The following is a 21,547-nucleotide window of genomic DNA, read 5'->3' on the forward strand; positions in this document are numbered from 1 at the left end:
ATGAATATATTGAGACAAAGTTGCTTGTTTGAAATGGGTTATGGGGATTTTGTCCCACATTGATATTGTAAAAGAAAGATATTGAGTTTATATAGCATCTTGTGTAAGTGTTGATTACAACCAATAGCATAAGTGAAATGCTTGTGTGGCCTAGTGCTGGTGGGAACTCTTATATTTTTCTTTTCTATTACAAGTTAATTATTTATATTGATTATTTAATTATTAATATTAAATATATTGAGTAAGGATTATTTTAATCATACTTTGAATATATTTTGTAATATTAATATTAATTAATCAGGATATAATATAAATAATAAAGAAAACCCATTTTGTTTACCTTTTTATGTTTTGTTACTTGAGATACCACATCGAGTAAAATAAAAAAAGAGTAACTTGAGATGTCTATATATTGAGAGGTATACTTGAGATAAAAAATATAGGTCTCAGCTCCTACCTCGCAAACATATATGAGTTGCATAGGTTTTTTTATGGGCAAACTGAGGAGCGAGTTGTCGTTGATCGTTGATGGATCTGTTGCCAGATCGATCTGTTGTTATTTTATTTTGGAAGCGATATTGCTGCATCCCATCACAGCGTAAATGGGGGCAATAATCCCTTCAAGATTAGTCAGTCCTCTTGAAGGGTTTAGCGACTCAGCTGTTGTGTTATTCTTCTTATTAGAATTTGGATAGCGATAAAAGATAATTTTTCTTTATTTTCATTGTCAATTATAGTCTCTGATTATAGTTTGTTATTGCCTTCGTGTTCTATTTCGTTATTTGGTTATTTGCCTTATTCTTGTTTATATATATATATATATATAAATATATAACTGCTAGTTAGAATTATATCCAACACTTTCTACTTCCCGGAACAAAATTGGTGGCGAAGGCCCAGGCATTATAACAGGATCAGATTTATGCGGGGATTTTAAAGGTTTCATTGATGGTAAGTTTTGATTAGATAAATTTCAAGTGTAAATGTAAAAGTTGAGATTACTTTGTGAAGAAGTATGTAATTTAAGTCTTTACTTTAGCACAACTGACAAAAAAATTCCCATTCATTTAAATACACTTGTATTTACATCACAGAACTCTGACATAATGACAGGATGAAACAAAAAAGCTACATTCCACAAGGTTTCAAAACTTATATTTGCACATCTCACTTTCCAGGAACAAAGTTGGTGGCAAAGGCCCAAGCATTGTTGTTAACTGGATCAGCAAGGTGGTCAGCAAGGTTCTCCAATGGACCCTTTCCTGTGACAATGGCCTGAACAAAGAACCCAAACATGGAGAACATGGCAAGTCTTCCATTCTTCAGCTCCTTCACCTTAAGTTCAGCAAATGCTTCAGGGTCTTCAGCAAGGCCTAATGGATCGAAACTTCCTCCAGGGTAAAGTGGGTCAACAATCTCTCCTAGTGGCCCTCCTGCAACACGGTAACCCTCGACAGCACCCATCAAGATGACTTGGGTAGCCCAGATGGCCAATATGCTTTGTGCATGGACCAAGCTTGGGTTTCCCAAGTAATCAAGTCCGCCCTCGCTGAAGATCTGTGATCCAGCTTTAAACCACACAGCTTCACCAAACTTAACACCGTTACGGGCCAAGAGCTCGGGGAAAACACAGCCAAGAGCACCAAGCATGGCCCATCTGGAGTGGATGACTTCAAGCTCACGGTTCTTGGCAAAGGTCTCGGGATCAGCGGAAAGTCCAGCAGTGTCCCAGCCATAGTCACCTGGGAATTCACCAGTGAGGTAAGATGGAGCTTCACCAGAGAATGGACCTAAGTACTTAACTCTGTCTGGGCCGTACCATGGGCTGTCAGAAACAGTGACTTTCTTGGCAGTCTTTCTCATGGAAACTCTTCCATTTCCAAAGAGCTCAGAAGAAGATGGAGCTACTTGCACAGCTTTCCCAGCAAAAGAAGGGGAAGAAAGGGCCATTGTTGAAGCAGCCATTGCTAAAATGAGCTAAAAATGCACTACAACAACAAAGTGTGTATTGTATAAAGATTGTTGTAAGCTTGAGTACTTGAATGCTCTCTGAGAAGGCATTATAAATATGAATTAAGAACAGGGGGTCTTTATCTTTGAGGATTTTTTGCTGGTTTGTCATTGGTTGTTGATATATCAACGACTAGATTGCATATCCATTTGTAGATTTTTAAACCACTATGCACCTATGGATTTATTATGTGTAACATTCTGTGAACATTAACATTTTAGAGAACAGTGTGAATCATGACCACTTATATGAGTGGCAGCAAATTCAGCATTATGATGGAGCGGCTTACTGGTTACTGGAGGCCAAAACTTAAAATAAAAAATTTCTAACTGTCCGATAAAATGCCAGCAGCCAAGGCTGAGATCTTGTGTTTAAATATTAACCGAGATCTAACATATCAATATTGAATAATGATTGTATAGAAATTAATTCTAAATTATGATTAAATAATATAATATATAAAATTGTACTATTGCTACAAAAAAAAATTGAAATAATAGGTAGTTATCATTCACTCAAATATTGTAGAATAACCAATTAAACGTTATTATGTTTTTGTTGTCCGAAAAGATATTTTTAACATTTTACATCGAAATTTTAGTTAAGAATTGAGCAATATATTGGTGGATAATTTAACAAAATATTAAATAAATATTACTAAGTAATCGCATATAAGATTTCTTCTTATTAGCTGAATTTGTGTTTTTATATAGTTTATAATCGCATATTTTTTTCTAATAAAATATTTTTTATATATGTATAATTTTTCATTTGGCGCTAAAATAGAATTTTATAGGTACGATTCTAGAAATTACAATGTATAAGAAATATAAATATGTGGCATATAAAAATTATAAATATGTGGCAATTAATGTTTTTTAAATTATTTGCGCGAGTATTTAGTTAACAATATATACATATTTACTATTTTTAAGTCAGATATATACTGTAGAATATGTCATAGAATATGTCATTTCGTGTTGTATTGCATATTGTATTATTTTCTAGTATATAGATTATTTTTTGCATGTGGTATTGCATATTGTATTATTTTCTAGTATATAGATTAATTTATCGTTATTTTAATCATTGTCATTTTTTGTGAACGCCTTTTTTCGTATACAAATTCAATAATCATATAAACTGGATTCTAGTGCCAAACTTTTATAAATTTAATAAAATATTTATAAATATTAGTACTTAAATTTCTAATGTTTTAATGTTATTGAAAGAAACAATACGATAATTAATGTAATCTATATAATTACTTTTCATTTTTAACATAAAATAACTTGAATCATATAGTTTAGTGTATTTATATAAGGTTTGGTCATATATATTAATTTCAAATATGAAAATTATAGTATAATAACATGAATTGTTTCATACCAAAATTAAACAATTAGTAAAAGTTTAATGTTTTTTTTATAGTAGGTAACCCGTAGCCGCTACTCTTCGGGTCCGGTGGGATTCGAGTGTGACTAAAAGGACTCTTTAACCAACTGAGTCAACCCTTGGGCATAAAAGTTTAGTGTTTCATTCAAAAACTTTTAGATTCATATAAAACATTAATTGTATAAAATAATGTAAAATTTACATTTTTTTAAATGGGGTACTATTTAAAGTTGTTAAAGTCATTTCATTTTTCAAATTACTTAATTGCTAGATTTTTTTATCGTAAAAAAAGATAATTAACATCTTTTGTATGATTTTGTACAGAATATAAATTAGAATATCAAATTTTCTTTTTAAGAATTCGCCTGTATTAAAAAATTACATACCCATTATTTAAATTTTAATATTATTATGTATTTTGTTTTAACAAAGCAGAATATTTGTTTTAACAAAGCGGAATATGGGGAAAAAATTGGTTGAGTACAACGTCGTAATTTTACCCGACCGTGTAATAATGTGGACAAATACTAAGTATTTTTCGTAAATCGGGTCAAATCCACAACAAATCACAATAAATTAATTTTACAATTTTTACATATATTATTTATTGAATTGGTCTTTTAAAGGTCTCAAACACATAAATCCAATGTGAATGTATATTGTTATAAATACCGTATTTTATTGATATAACGTTCTCATCGATCAAATAAACAAACTTTCTAAATCTTCTAATTGAAAAATATAATTCAACTCGATCGAGTTCGGGTACATTTGTGATTTTTTTTGTATTTTATAAAAACTCGAGTAGATTTTAATGCTTAGTTTGAAATAACCCTAAATATAATGGTTTAAATAGAAAATCGAATAAACTTCTGAATTATGTGTACATCTAAGAGTACTCCATTTATTCCATAATTGTAGACTTATTTGATTTTTTGCTGTCAATTTGGTTAAATAACTAAACTTAGCATTCTATTTTTTCTTAAAATTATATTACATATACTTTTTAATAATATATATTTTATTGAATAAACACGCATTATAAATTTTATTTATTTATTTTTCGTATTAGTTTGAACATGATTATTTGACTTTGTTAATTAATTCTGATATAAAATATCGTAGATTTTATTAAGACGATTACTTAAAAATATATTAAATTATTTATTGAATATTTATTATGTCTTAATTTATTTATATTTTTCATATAATGACTTTCTTGATATGTTAAATATTGATCAAAATTAGTATTTTAATTGCAATTTTAATTATTTAGAAATATATTGATAACTAAATCAATATATATATATATATAAAAGAAAAAATATGACAAAAAATGTTATTTCATGAATTACAATAGAAAATTAAAATTTTACTTTTTAACGACACACACATATGTTAAGTGTTTGATTAAAAACATAAAATGCAAAGTAGCATATCGGTATTATAGTGTGACAACTAATAGGTAGACTATAATTCAATTCCCGCCAACAGTTTTTAATTATAGTAGATATTGGGGCAAATCCGTCGTTTCACTGAGAATAAAAAGTCTCACTATTTTTATCCCATGTTATCTCTTCTATATATAATAGAAGAACCTTGTAATATTATTTCATTCACCTATATAACCTCATACCACTACATCATATTGTCACATGTACTTTTTATCATATACATAATATGTAAGTGTGTTAATTGAATATTTTATTTAACTTTAAAGATAGTTACTTAAATTCCGTTAAAAAATATAGTTACTTGAATATTTGTACATTTAATTTTAAAGAATTGAATTCCATATATAAAGTTAGGCGTAGTACATAAATGAATTATTAACAATCAATCAATCAATCAACCGTACCCAGTCAATACCGTCTAAGACAATGTCTGGGGAGGGTATACCGTACGCAGACTTACACTCATTCCAAAGAATGAAGTGACTTTTCCGCAAAAGACCCCCGGCTTGTGTGTGCACAGATATGTGTGTTTTAGATATAAAGTGATATACAATGATACAAAAAAGTACATAAAATTAAGCGGAACAATACCTTGGCCCGTGATTTTTTTCACATGGGACTTACCTATGCCGTAAGAACCATCTTCCTCCTTAATTCAGGCCAAAAACTCATACTTGTTGCCACATCCAATATTAAGTCACAACCTTTTCTCATTTGGTACAACGGATAGTAATCTCAGAAAAACATAACATTCTTCAACCCTAACTCAGCCGCACATCTCAATCCTGCAACTGCACCAATGGTATGGTTGGAGATTTAATTAAACCATTACATAATTTGATTACGGACGATTTGGATGGATTGTTATTTCTTAATCCCAACTATTTTACTCCTAACTAGGCCCGTTATATTGGATATCCCCTGAATATTATCTTATTTATTAATCATTTTTTAGTTTGAAAATATATCTTATATATTTTTAACATACTTTTTATTATAAAAAGTAAATAAAATATAAATATATAATTTTTAAAGAAAATATTGAAAATAGAATCACTTATATATAAATAATCTATATTGGTAATACATATTTAGATAAGTTCGAATTATAACAAGTATATGCAATTTAGTTTATTTCGAATTTGAAATCAGAACTTGGCCCATTATTCAAATAATACTCGAAATTTGACTACATGAATCGGTCGAAAAACATCGTCACATTCTACATTTAGTAAATTTAAATTACAAGCTTGGAGAGAATATCTTACCAATAATGTGAAATTTTTTGCTTATAGAGAAGTCATTTTGGAACTCCAGAATGACTAATCGAGAAGTCCAAAATAGCTTATAGAGTATTCTCAGAGATATTGACAAGCCAAATGAAGACATAAAGATTGAAAATATCGAAAAGTCAAATTATCATTAGAGATCTCAGAGATAGAGACAAGTCAAAACGCTTATAGAGATCTCAGAGATATCGACAAGTCATTTCTGCATTAGAGAACTCAGAGATATCGACAAGTCAAAATGAAGATATGAAGATTCGAGATATCGACAAGTCAATTTTCATATTAGAGATCTCAAAAATATCGAGAAGTTAAAATTCCTAAAGACATCTCAGAGATATCGACATGTCATTTTCACATGCAAAAATTTGGAGACCTCGACAAGTCAAGTTCACTCATAGAGAACTCAGAGATCTCGACAAGTCAAAGACACTTATTGAGAACTAAGAGATCTCGATAAGCCATTATACTTATCGAGATGTCAGTTCTCTATAGAACAAACTGGAGATCTCGATATAAACCTCAAGTACAGAATGCAGACAAGTTAAATATTCAAGATTATCAATCAACAAACGAATGAATCAGTTAGATTCAAAAGTCTACAAAAGCAGCTTGAAGAGTGTAAGATCAAAGGCCAAGATTAATTGACAAAGGAAAGTCACAGATTCACATGATTTGCAAAGATACACTAATCCATAAATGGAAAGCTTTAGAGATAACTTAAAGTAGGGTTAGTACATTCTATTGCATGTTATGTAAACCTGTCTTTACTAATTTATGAAGTAAACACTAGTCCTTTGCTTTTAAATTATATCAAACAGATCTAGTTTTTCTTGTAACTCTCTCAAGGAAGAAGCTGAGTTCTTTACTTACAAAGAACCCAGGGTTTGTAGCAAGAAACTAGCTTAATATTATTACATAATTAAGTGAGTTTTGAAATATTGTGTGCACTATTTTATTCTAGTTAACGTAATATTACTGCATTTCTAATCTGCTTTGTTAACCAAGTAACAAACATTCAAAAATCCTTTATAATATCCAAAACACATTCAACCCCCCCCCCCCCGATGTTGTATTAATTACCTGACAAGTGGTATCAGAGAAAAATCTGAAAGTAAACATATTAAAGATATTGGAAGAATGAATACACAGAATATTAGCAGTATAAATATATCGGCCTTTGATAAGACTAACTACACATTATAGAAAAAGAAGATGATGCTAAATTTCTAAGGATGGCCAATCCCTTGTACATATAGGTTATGAAGAATGGACCTTTTATTTCTATGGAAAGGATCGAAGAGTCCACAGAAGGATACATGGTCATCATAGCTTACTATGGTCCTAAATCTCCTTCAACATACATAGACATTGAGAAGGAAAAAGTTTCTCTTGATAGTGGTCTGCAATTAATTATTTTGATCGAGTCACTTGACAATGTAATGTACAATAACATTATCAACTGTGACATAGCCAAACAGATCTGGGATAAAATAGAGATTATGTGTGAAGGTACAGAGGGAGTTAGATCCAACCAAAGGAGAATACTGGTGTTATGGGTTGTTCATGGCTAAACCTATAGAAAGTATAATTGATGTCTTTGAAAGATTCAACAAGATAATTAATGACTTGCAGCTTCATGACAAATACTATGAAGCTGAGGAAGTTAACTTGAAGTTTTTGCTCACCCTTCCTGACCATCTAGAACAGAATATTCAGCTATAAGAGAAGAAAAAGACTTGAGCAAAATGATACTGGAGGTTTTGTATGGTATTCTGAAGACCTATGATATGGAAATGATCCAAATAAAATCTTTAAGAGCTGGTCAAGGGCACATTATTGATGGAGCAAGTCCACTAGTTGTTAATGACAGCTAGTCATCTAATGATGAACTAGAAATCTAGAGTTCAGCTGCTTCAAGTAATGAGGAAAAGAACAAGGAACCACAGAAGCAAGTTATTCTTGAACTTGAAGAGGATGAATTCTATACATTGAATGAACTGGATGAGTTAGATCAGTCCATGGTTTACTAGAATGGAAATTCTCTAACATTAGAGTAAAGAAGCCAAAGTTTTTCAAAAACAAGGGACAGACATTCAACAAGGACATCAACTGGAAGACAAAGACACAATATAATTCTGGAAATAAACTAAAGTGGATATAAAATAGGATCTGTTGATAGGTCAAAGATCGGGTGCTTCAATTGTGATGAATTGGGCCATTTTGCTACAGAATACAGAAAGCCAAAGAAGGTGAAAAAGGATAAGGCCTATCTTGAACTGGAAGCAAAGTATGAGGCTCTTCTAAGAAAGCAACATGTTAAAGTTTATATTGCAGAAGGAAAGAGTTGGGATGATTCAGATAATGATGACGATGAGGCAGTAGGAAACTATGCACTCGTGGCCTTGGAGCAAGGAGAGTCATCCTCATCAAAAATAAAGGTACCAACTCTTACTACCATTGATTTAAATGAAAGTCAATATAAGGAGACTGTTGAAAAGATGAGCATAGAAATGTTCCACAGTCATACTAGCATGGTAGCAGATACTGAGGAGGTCAGTAGGTTATAAAAAGCTAATAAGAAGCTTGAGAGTGAGAAATAAAAATATGAGTTATTGCTTGTGCAGCTTGAGACGGTCAAGCAAGAAAATGAATATTTAAAGAACAAGCTCAAGTGTGCTAGCGAGATAAGAAGCTGTGTTAAGAGAAAAGATAGAAAAAATGAGGTGAAACTGAAGTCATTTAGGAATGCATCTCAGCTAGTTGGTCAGTACCATGAGAAGACAAGCCATGTGCAAACATAGTTATTGGCTTGGATTATGATGCATTGAACAACAAAAAGGTTGAAGGTGACAGTTGCAAAGCAATTATAAATTAAGATGTCCCAGTTATGCTGAGAAAAGTAAATGCACCTTTGTTCAAGGCATGTGAAGCAAATTTTAGTGAAGTTGAGTTGGTGATAAAGCAAGAACTTGCTGATGAGGATAATGAGAAAAATTACACAGAAACAACTCCAACTACTAATGCTGAGAAGAAGCCCAAGGTGAACCAAACTCCCAAGAAACCAATCAAGGAAGTTAAGACTGAGAATGCAGGAAAGAAAAAGAAAAATAGAAATGGGAAGGTTGGAATAAACAAAAGTAATAACTTTACATTTATTGTAGATGCTCCCAGGAAACAGTGTCAAAAATATGGCTCTGTTAATCATCTAACTCACCTTTGCAAAAAGGTTGTTAGCAAGCCATAAATGGGAGCATGCAAGTATAATAAAGCAAAGGCTAACAATCCCTACTCATCTGGTGACAAGTGTGATTGCATACCTCACAACATGAAAGTAATAAAAAGTTACCATAAGCTGATAATAGAATTTAAGAAAGTCAATATTGAGACCTCAGCTAAAAAGGAAAATGCACATCAATCAATGAATTCTATTCTTTCTAAATCATCAAATTCCACTTTTACTAAATTTGTTAACATGAAGAAAGAACCCAACACTTCTTGGGTTGCTAAATACACTTAATCCTCATTGTGTGCAGGAAAAAGTAAAGAAGGTCATATAGATCATAGACAGTGGAAGCTCAAGACATATGACAGGTGATATGGCCCTACTATCACAATTTGAGGAGATGGTTGGCCCATTAGTGACTTTTGGAGATAACAACAAAGGTTTCACAATGGGATATGGCAAGATAATTTTTAGAAATATTGTCATTGAAGATGTAGCACTGGTATTGGTCTTAAGATGAATCTCCTGAGTGTCATCCAATATACAGATAGAGGATTCAATGTTTTATTTGACAAGGAGAATGCCTAATTATCAGCAAAAAGACTAGTGAAAATGCTTTGAAAGGAGCAAGGAAATGAAGCTTATTTTTTACAGACTGGGACTCAGCAAATGAGGATGGAATTTATTATGTTAGGTCACACACACTGTAGAAGGGGGTTGAATACAGTGTTTAGCACAATCAAATCGATTATAAGTACTCAAGTAACAGAAAATAGATTTATTCAACACAATAAATTCTGTTATAATATGGAATTGTCCTCTCTCAGTGATGAACAAATTATCACGAGAGCTGCTAGAGTTACAAAGAATAATAACTTCGATAATCGTAACACTTATAGTGTAAACTCTATGCCTGTGTTTATATACTACACAGTTACAAAATAAATTCTAATTGATATGGAATATAATTTTGCTTCCTAAAATATATCAACCAGTTATCTTTTCTTCCAAGTATTTTATTCTTCATAGAATTCCTTCTTCATGCATATTTATTTATGTCTTAGTCTCGATCTTCTTTCCTTTCAATCAGCCACCTGCCTTATCTGAAAGTCATCTTAAGTCCTGATATTATCTCCTGATAAATATCTTCTGATCACTTAAGTTCTGATAACTTAAGTTCTGATAACTTAAGTTCTGATATCTTAAGTTTTGTCTTCAGTATAAGTGCTGATTTCCAGTTAAGTACTGATTTGTCCTGTTAGGTAAGATCTGAAACTAAACACAAATCATATTACACGTGACATTATCAAATATATCTAACAATCTCCCCCAACTTGTAAATTAGCATAATATACAAGTTCAACAGATATTTGATGATGTCAAAAACATTAGGTATAAATGCATGAGAATTAGACTAAATAACTACAACTTACAGTCCTTTCAGCTTTACCATCTTTAACTTCTGATAACAGCTTCAGTCTGTATACACTTCAGAATTTAAGCAGTTGTAGATCTTTGACTTGGCTTCAATTTCAATTTCTGATCTCTTTGATATCAGGAGTTGTCCTGGGATAGTTCTTCAACAAACATCTCTCTGCATATTCAAGTTCATTAAACATCCTCCTTTTAGCATTTATCAATTCAGTTGTATCTTCTCCAGTTGGAAAACTAGCTGCTCTAAGATCATTTATCTTAGCTTTTCTTATCTCCTGATCTAGTCTAATCAGATATGCCTTGTCAGACTCTAGATTGAATTCCACAGCTTTATAACCCAGAAAAGTAGTTATAATCTTAGCAGAGTTAGGCTTCATATCGACAATATCACCTTTGTGATCTCTGTACTTAGGACAGTATGTGCTGTCAGACTTTACAGAATAAAGCTTCTTCTGTCTTTGAATTTGAGACTTTAAATATCCTGCAGCACTATCTGTTAATCTATCTTTTACTTGAAGTAGAAATAGAACATGTTCCAGTTCTTCAAAATACTTCAGTGGTATAGCATTCTGCCTAATTTGGTATACCCTTCCATCTGTCTTAAAATATAACAAGATATGCTCTTTCAAGAAGGTATGGTAAACCATTTGTACAGATTCAAGTCGATTCAATCTTTTAGGAGTTGCTCCAACACCTGGTTCACTTAAGGAAGTTGGATCATCGGTAGTGTTATGTACTCTTCTTTCATCAGACTACCCAACCCAGATTTATCTCTTGCTTCCTTTCCTGTAACAACTCTTGCTTCAAAACCACTAGTTGCAGTCTTCAAAGGTTGAACCTGTTTAGCTTTGGTGAATCCTGGTAGGAGTATCTTTGAAGGTTTAACATGAGCAATGTCAGAGGTTTCCTTTTCCTTATCTTCTGATATCAAGCCAACTTGAGCTAAGTCAGAGGTTGCTTGCTTCACTGTCATATCAGAACTTACTACATCTTGTTTCTGAACAACATGAGCCATGTCAGAGGTTGTTTGAGAAATCTTCTTTGAAATCAGAGTAAGACTAGTATCTTCTTCATCATCAGTTATTTCTTCATCCATGACTGGCATATAAACCTTTACAGGTTCATCAACTTTTTCTTTGCCCTTGGACCTTGGATCAATTTCCATTTGTGATTTGGCTTTGATTGCCTCAGAATTTGTTCTTTCCTTTATCACAATACCCTTAGGTTTTGGAAATTTTCTTTCAACAACAGAAGCTTTAGATTTTTTCTTGACACCTTCTGCTTTGAGTCTAGCTTCTTCTTCCTTTAGACTCTCAAAGTCCATTCCTGGATTTTCTTTAAGAAATAACTCCCTTGAAATTTCTTCATCAAGTTCCAGATGTTCACCAGAACTTATCCTTTTACCAGTATCAGAACTTATTCTTTTCCCAGTATCAGAACTTGTTCCTTGATTGTAATCCTAGCTTTACTTGATGAAAACCCTTTTCCTTGACCTTGACCTCTACCCTTATCATAGTTTCCCTGGTCATCATTTCCATCATCCTTTCCTTTCAGTGTCTGAATAGATTTGCATTTGGACTTAATCACTTTCTCCCCCTTTTTGGCATCAGCAGGTAAAAGAAGATAGACAAGCAATTCCACTGAGGATTGGATCTCATTGAGTTGACTTTGGTGAGAAGCTTGATTCTTCAGAATTTCTTCAATTTGAGTTTGTTGCTTCTCCTGAGTTTTCTCAATGTAGGTAATTATGTCAAAGGCTGGCTTGAAAAATCTGTTCTTTTCAAGTTTCACATTCATATCTTGCTGGATTAGAGTTTCCTGAATTTTGTTCACCTTGTCATGAGTTATTGAGTGTTGACCTTGAAGGTGCCTTGTACTCAATGCAGTAACCCTCAGCTGTGCCTTGAAATCATCATTTATCAGCATTTCATCAGCTTTTGCAAGATGCTCAGCAAGAATCTTTTCAGAAGGAATAAAACTAACTGTGTTACATTCCTTAGTCCACTCCTTTCCTCTAGGAGTTTCACTCCAAGGTACTGGTGCTTCCCCTATAACAAACTTCTTGACTAAATCAGCTTTATGAACAGTTTGTTGAGGTGCATGTCCTGATGTACCAGCTGTATCAGCATCTAAATTGGCAGCAGCTTCACCAGTAATTTTTTCATTGGCAGCATCAGAACTTGTAGATCATGCAGTATCAGTATCCTCTGGTAAAATAGCAGTATGTGAGGCTATAGAGGCTTCAACATCATCCTCTAAATTCTGATCTGCAGCCAGGTTCTGATCAACATCCAAAATTGATGTTGTTGGTGGAGTGAGTTGAATTGGTGGAGCTTCCAAGTACAAAACCTCAGGCACAATCAAGTTATGAATATCAATTTCAGCACTTGTACCTGGTTCTTCAGTATGTACTGGATCAACTATAAGTGACATAGGAAGTGTAGGTATTTTAGCTTGAGCAGTTTCTGGTTGTGCAGAAGGAAGTGATTCAATAACAACTGGTTCTGTTGAGATCAGAGATTCCTGATCCCCTTCCTTAGCTGCTTCCACTACATCTGAATCTGACTCAACTATGTCCCTGTGAGCTCTATGTTTCTTTAATTTCTTCAAAGGTGGAGACACTGTAGGAGCTTTATCATCATAATTTAACTTTCTAAGCCTTTTGAGGGGCCTAGAACTCCCAGTTACAGTATCTTTCTGAGAAGAAACCTTCTCAGCTTCTATAACAACAGGTTCTAATATGGAAACATGTTCCTCAGTTATTTCCTCAAATCAACAGAATTTAATCAAAACATTCATCACAAAATAAAATTAAAAGTCGATAAAGTAAAGATTAATAAAGTTCAATTAAACATGTACAATCACATAATTTGAGAAACAAAGAACAAATCTTGCAATTAATGAAAATTTCATTGATATATCAGATGATTACATTCGATGAAATTTAGCAATTACATGCAAAAATTACAAGATAGTCCTATTCTACGATTCCTAACATCAACAGCCTTAGTCCTAAGCTAAGAATCCTGACAAAGCTAACGGTGAAGAGAAACAGATGGATAACAATTAATTCTTCTTCCTACTTTCAACAAAGAGAACAGCAAGACGAATGATTTGCTCCTGTTGTTTAAGAATACGAAGATGAGCTTCTCTTTGGAAAGACAACAGATCATTTTTAATGTTCTCTGGAAGTTGAATCCAGATGACAAATGGAATGTTATTGATAGAATATGGAGTCGGAATTCCATTTCGAAAAATGGTCACAGTTTCTGTGCCATAAGAGTAAAACCAACTGAAATGTGCCATTGTTTGAAAGAAATGAACATATGTGGTTTTACTGATGAATGATCAGTCATTTAAATAAGCAATGGAATATCAAGGGACGCGAGGACTGATTAAAAATTACAAGTAAGAATAATGACCCTTCGACTCCCTAGACTGATGTGTAATAATAACAATCAGTAAAAGATCTAAAGCCAGAGTTAATGGGCACGGGATATGATAATAATTATTGTGTGCATGCGGGTATTCAAGACATACACGCTAACCACTAACCCATAATGATTATGACTGTTTTATCGCACATTAACCAATATTCTGTAAAAATATTATCGTTCAGGTAATGACCAAAAATAAACCAAGTAAATAAATAATGCCACGTCAGCATCAAAACTTGATTATTATCAGGATTTAAAAGTCATCAGAATATGGCTCCTTAACTCGAAAAGTAAATGTGAATTCCTGTAATTCTTCACACAAATACTGATATGGTTTCATCAGAACTTAATCCTCAGAACTTCCATCAGAACTTGTCCTCAGAAATTATGCAACCTGACACATAGACTGTTCATCTAAAACAACATTGATCACCACAATAATTTTCATCGTTCATATGGAGTGTAAGTGTGTGCATTAAGCTAAATATCAGACAAAGAGTAAAGTCTTATTCACTTCAGTACATCTTAGAAATAAGGCATAACTAAGAATTTTACTCAAAATCTGTCATTATTCTGAAGTCTACTTTAGAATGAGTTCATGCATGAGTCCACCTCAACTGTTTTGTGCTCATTTTATGCATCTTTTGAAATTCTATTTTACAGTGGCTTCCCAGTGTAAGTGAGTCACGACTGCTTATCAGAATTTATGCTATTATCAGAGTATTTCTCCAGTAATCATAGAGTGTGAAAAGTCACCAAGAAAATTTTATTTTGCTTTTCTAAAGCATATTACTTAATACCAGCAATGCACTTGGGTCTTCCCTTCCATATTTTTACTCTAGATCTCAAAGGAGTATCTGATTTTTATTTCTTTTATTTTTCTTTTGATAAGTGAGGCTTATCAGCACTTAGTTCATCCACCAGATTTACTAACATCAGAACTTAACAGATAAGAAACATTATTCTAGTTTTTGACTTAGTAATAAGATACACAAAGTAAACTTAACTAAGCTCAATATCAGAATTTGCTTGTGTTAAAAGATTTCCACATAAACAATTACTTCAAACATGGGATCTTTAGTATATTAAAGACTACTAGTTCAGCATCTAGCACGATTATCCTCATTGGATTGAATAGTCACAGAAACATTCATATCACTATCAGAGTTTAGAAATTCACATCAGACAACAATCAGCACTTGGAAGATTTCTAATTAAGCACATAATACACAAAGATGTAATATTTGTAAACACTGATCATAAAGTCTGATGTATCAGAACATAAACTAAGCAGATTTAGAGAAAGAACCTGAAACCATTCCAAATTCATTTACCAATCTTGTAAATGTAGCTTCACACAGTGGTTTTGTGAAGATATCTGCTAGTTGTTGATCTGTGGCTAGACTGGAAACTCTGAAAAGGTGAAGTCAGTGATTTTTACCGTAAAGCTTCATCTGACAAAAGTTTAGCTATGGCACTAGAAGCTCTCATCCTTGAACATCAACTCAAGGAACTTTTTTTTGAAAAGGGGTTAGTGAGAGGACTGCCTCATCTCGAATTCAAAAGATGAAAAATGTGAGGCATGTCAGAAAGAGAAGTCAATGACAACATCATACAAAAGTAAAGATATACCTTAGTGATGGTGGTTGACTACTCTTAAAAGTTGTTGTTCGTGCATTCTCAAGACAAGACATCACAGATGGTGATTGATCATATCAGAAGGTCAAGCTGGAAGCAACTATAAAAGAAATGATCTTGTGGTCAGATAATGGGACTGAATTCAAGAAGCAGTTTTGATTAATATCTGTAGTATCAAAAATATTTTGAGACATATTCAGCACTGGGAGCTCCGTGTCATAATGGAGTGGTACAAAGGAAGAACCGAAACTTGATTAAAACTACAAGGGAAATATCAAGCTAATCAAGACTTTCTAAATACCAAAGGGCTGGAGCAGTCAAAACAGTTTGCAACAAGTAAGATCAAGCCTTGATCGGGATGTATACATGAAGACCACTAATGAGTTAATGGCCAACAGAAGCAAACACTGGATAACCTGAAAGTGTTTGGAGAGAAAGAAGAAAATAATAAAATGTTTGTTGTTAGAAGATCTTGGCATTTACAGCTAAGACTTGTAAGGATATTCTTCATGGCTACTTAGTGGAGTATACAACCTACAGGGTATTTATGGTTTATCAGCGTAAGGTGATAGACACTCTAAGTGCACAGTTCAATAACTCCATGCTTCAAGCTGTTAAAGGAAAAATTAATGGTATTGATGATTCATATCCAAGCAGTGGAATGGCAGTGTAATACACAACTCATTATTTCAATGAAGCCAGTCAGCAAGGGTAAGGATTTTCAGGAAATCCCAACAACAGCTTAGGGGGAGCAAAAGAAGGATCAACTAGTCAGACACAACACCACATTGAAAATTCAGAGGACACAACAAGAACATATCTGCTGAGATAAAGGATTTGATGTCAAGTCTATTCCTAGAGTCTAGTTCTTAAGTGATCCAGATGGTGGAGTAATGATTAGAAGGGCTACTAAGTGTGAATGATTATTTCTCTAGTTTTCTATCTCAAGAAGAAATAAAGAAAGTTACAGAAGCTCTGATAGATCCGGAATGGTTGGGTGATTGCAAAGAAAAATGAACTCAATCAGTCAGCAAGCATATCGTAGGGAAGCTGGTATCCAAACCAAGTGACAATATTGTAATTGGTACAATGATAACCAGAAATCATACTGGATGACAATGACATTGTTACGAGGCACAAGGCCAAACTGGATGCTAGATTATTATCAGGAAGCAGTATCTAACAGATAGCACTAGTGACGAGACTTGAGGATATTATGACATATCAGGCACCTGATGCACATTACACTTGGAATTGGACTCTAGTAGATGTGTACAAGTGCACTCCTGGTTAGTGAGTCAAAGGAAGTATTCAATGCACAACAGTTCATGGACTTTGCAGTTGCAATTCTATTGGACTCTGTATATCTCTTCTTCACAAGCTCAATTCAGGTTGGTATGAACTAGTATACTACTCAAAAAATTGTCAAGGACATGGTATGGCACTCTAACTGAAGTTACAGTTTAATATGAACTATTAGAGTCGTCATATGAATAACTCTATTATCACTAGGCACAAACATATTGTTTTATATGTGCAGTGATATAATGATAATGTTATATGTTGGTCTACTAACAAAGACTTGTGCAATATTATTTGCTAAGTAATTGCAGAGTAGGTAAAGAGGAACATGTTGGAAAGTTGTAATTCTTTTGGGTTTACTTCAAGCAAGCCATTAGAATAATTCTTTTAGGAGCTCATACAAGCCAATAGAACAATTCTTTGAGGAGCACAAGTAAACCAAAAGAATGATGGCAATACAAGTAAGTTAAGGATCTTTTAAAGATGCACAATTTAGAAGATTCTGAACATGTCAAGACTACTTACCAATAGGAACCACTTAAGCTTGATCAGTGCAACTCAGGTAACAATGAAAAGCTATAGAGGTATGACAAGCACACTCTTTTACTCAAATGCTAATAGACAACATATAATATTCTCAAGATGCCAAAGTGCAAGGTTCTAAGTAGATCCTAGAGAACCCAATATTATAGTTATTAACAAGATTATTAGATATCTTAAGGGACTAGCAACTCTTGGAGTAAAGTACCCTAAAGATATTATGCTTAACATGTTTGGCTATATGGATACAGATTATGCAGGTTGTAAAAAAGACAGGAGAAGCATCTCTGAAGCTATCAACTTAGGTAACAGGAGAAGCATCTCAGGAAGATGTCAACTTCATGGAAGAAGATTGATTTCTTGTTATGATGAGAAACAACCTCAAATCAAACAACTCTGTGAAAACTCTATGACAAGGCACCTTCACACCAGGTATCATTAGTTTCGAGAGCATGTCTTTTAGTCAAAGAGTCACTTGCAGAAACACTTATTAAATCACTTGTTAAAGTCACTTTTTCAAGACTGATTTGTAAGTGTGGGATACCATTCATTGCATATTAGCTGGAAATCCCATCTGCAAGGAATTCTTCATATAAGTTCACAAGTATTAAATCTTCAATATTTAAAGAACTTGTGAATTTTTCAGTAATCCAGTACCTCGTACTTAGTGCTACTATCTTGATTATCATCATTACAATGTTATATACATTTGTGGTAGTTAAGTATTATAACATTAAGTTTGAATATTATTTTAATTGATTTAAATTATGATTGTAGACAATTCCATTCTATATCAGTCTCATAATTTAAATTATATTAGAATAATATGCAGTATAGTTATATGTATCATGTACGAATAATTGTGGTACTTTTAGTATTAGTGATATTATTTAGAATTATTGTTCTAAGTAATCAATGTTTATCTCTAAAATCACGAATATTGAAATTTGAAGTGTTTTCTAAGTTATTTTTATAAAACTCTCAATATTTTATATGCTTAGAAAGTATTTCTAAAATTACTAATTACCCAGAGAGTGATTGTCATGTATATAAGTCATATATCTTATTGGTGATTATTCAAGGATAATTATGAAAATATTTAAGTACTAGTATCTAACTCATAGATATTTAGTATTTATTTATTTAGTATTTATTTTGGGTAGTTTGGATAATGGAAATTGAAGCAATTCAAAGATTTTATTTGCTCCAGAATTCAAACTAACTTAAAATAAATAAGCAGTATGATTGATTATAACTAATTCCGTCAACAATTGATATCTAATATATTGATTATAACTTATGTGTTATAAGTTAATTATGAGATTTTGGTTTTAGTGAATTTAACAATACTTATATCTCAAGAATTCACTGAAATCAAAATATGATTGTAGCATGATTAGGTTGTGTGTAAATTTTGACTTATATCAGTTAATGATATTTAGTTAAGATTTTAACTATGACCTAATTATGAAGTATTAGTATTTGTGACATTACTTAGAACTCCTCTAAGTAATCAATTTTTTCTTAAGTACAACCTATGCTTAAAATGTTTGATTGCTTTATTAGAAGTAACCATATGTTGTCAATTTAGAATAATTTTTATACTTATTTGCAAATTCCTAAACACTTTGATAATAGATGCAATACTTAATGGATCAAAATATAGGAACTTAGAATATTTTTCTAAGATCGCAAACAAGTCAATGTTGGTTAATGTTGCTTTATTTATCGAACCAATATTGTTTGAGATACTACAGTTGCTAGGAGTTAACAATTGTATGATATATGAAATTGAATGCTGATTGTCTTTGTGATAGATAATTAGTATTTAATTCCTTGATATCTTATTTTAATATTTAAAATAGGATACAACATAATTATTGTATCTAAAGTACTTGACAAGTATCAGAAAATGATATATTGTTAATATTTTGTTGCAGATAATTGTGAGATTTTAAGTTCTAGTGAATTTATATGCTTTGCTATATCTGAAAGATTCACTATAATTTGAAATTAGCAGCATAGTCAGTCTTATTAAGGATATTTATCAATAAACAATTTTGTTGATTATTATCTTATAAAGGGAGCTTTGATATGAATGAGAATTGCTTAGACTTTACCCTAAGTGATCAATGCTTTTACAAAAACTCATTCATATTAAAAGACAAAATCTTCCTTTCTCTTCTTAATACTGCTAGGTCATCAGTCTGTGTCTTATCAAATCATTTATCTTTTTAGGCATAAAAACAGACTTGTGCACTCAAACAGTTTTAAGAGAAACATCAAACTTCTTTCTACATTGGTGATTGCTTATTTCATTAAAATATTTTGAAATCACTATTGTACATCATTTCTCTCAAAAGATTAAATGCATAATTTTAATTCATTATAGATGTTACGTGCATTTATCTCTATATTGCCATATGCTCTATGATACAGGGTTCAGCCTCCAATGGCCTTCTTTCATTTGATAGTCATGAGGTTGAAAACCCACAACTTCTATCCCAGACTGTAAAGACAAACATAGAAACAATACCAACGAACACTCTCTTACCACTAAAATGAAGTATGAATGAGCGTGAGGGAGAAAGTGCCTTAGTGCACCACATAAGGAAGGTTCTAAAGTCAACCCAGCAGCTCTATCTCCTACACAGTTGAGATATATTTAAACAGAGACAACTGCTAGCCCCCATAAATCTTCTCAAAAAGATGTAATGGCTGAAAAGGCACAAAAATAGTTACTAGATTCATCCTATCAACAGGGTGAGTCGATTGAAATTCGCCTGTCGTCCAGGGTATCCGATGTAGTGTCACCACCTCAAACATAAGCAATTCTTGAGGCACAAGGAAAGGTTACACACACAAAGGATGAGTTGACGAAATAAGAGTTTCGACCATTTTACAGTCAGATTCGATTGTTTAAGGTTCTTTAATGGACCAACTTCCTTTACAGGTGTTAGGAGAGGATACTGATCCAATAGCCATATATCAGTTGTCAGTGTCTACCTCCCCAGGACTAATAAACCTGGATGCATCTGCGGATAATGGATCTGACATAGGTGCAGATCAGAAACTTGTTGACAATGATTCAGATATTACCTGATGAGTCACAAGGAAATTTCTTCACAGACATTAGAAGGGAACTTTGATCATTATGCTAAATTCTTTGGATCATTGTTTACCTTCCCAGAGTTCAAATATGGAACCATAAAAGGGAAACTAGCAACTTGTAGATTATGACTCAGATTCATCTGACGAGTCTAACAAGGATGGGGAATTGTGAACTCCCATTGCACCACATGTGACCTCCTTAAGGATGGCTAAGGTGATTTTCCTTGCAGGTACAACTAGATTTTGGAGCTATGAGAGGAATGATACACTTGTGAGAATGAGTTTAAACACGAGTGGAGAGAAGAGTGAAACATTTGTGAGGTACACGAAACAGAATCACACACTCACAGTGAGGATGAAAGAGGAACACCATATCCCATTCCCTATCCCTAAACCTAGTTCTTGATACTTCGGGTCTCGAATCTATTTATGATTGGAACCTAACTCTTAGGACCTAAAATTTACAGATTGGATTAGAATACTTCGGGACCTAACAAGTTAGGAGCTAACAATTAGTAACAATCAGTGATCTCACATTTGGGAGGTATAAGGAGTTGAGAAGATAGGTGAACATGATGATCAACAGTGAAGTCATTCTTGCAGCATTTAACGGGACATGGTTGATCAGACTCTGACTTGTTATTTCTTTTCCAACCAAGTAAAATATGAGAACTCCTTCAGACAACAGCATACATTTCTTCTCTAAGGGGAGA

At 32.8% G+C, this 21,547-nt stretch overlaps 1 protein-coding gene across 1 annotated transcript; it reads right to left on the reverse strand.

Annotated features, from left to right (window-relative positions):
- Positions 1-1,167: 1,167 nt before the first annotated feature.
- Positions 1,168-1,986, reverse strand: LOC141700037 (chlorophyll a-b binding protein, chloroplastic-like). Its single transcript, XM_074503811.1, has one exon. The coding sequence runs from the start codon at positions 1,963-1,965 to the stop codon at positions 1,168-1,170; it is 798 nt and encodes a 265-aa protein (XP_074359912.1). The 5' UTR covers positions 1,966-1,986.
- Positions 1,987-21,547: the final 19,561 nt, after the last annotated feature.

The sequence above is a fragment of the Apium graveolens genome, unplaced genomic scaffold (genome assembly GCF_009905375.1).
Source record: "Apium graveolens cultivar Ventura unplaced genomic scaffold, ASM990537v1 ctg1676, whole genome shotgun sequence".
Taxonomy (NCBI): Eukaryota; Viridiplantae; Streptophyta; class Magnoliopsida; order Apiales; family Apiaceae; genus Apium; species Apium graveolens.

Coding starts and splice junctions, on each gene's coding strand:
- LOC141700037 (XM_074503811.1), bottom strand. CDS start 1,965: ATGGCTGCTTCAACAATGGCCCTTTCTTCCCCTTCTTTTGCTGGGAAA.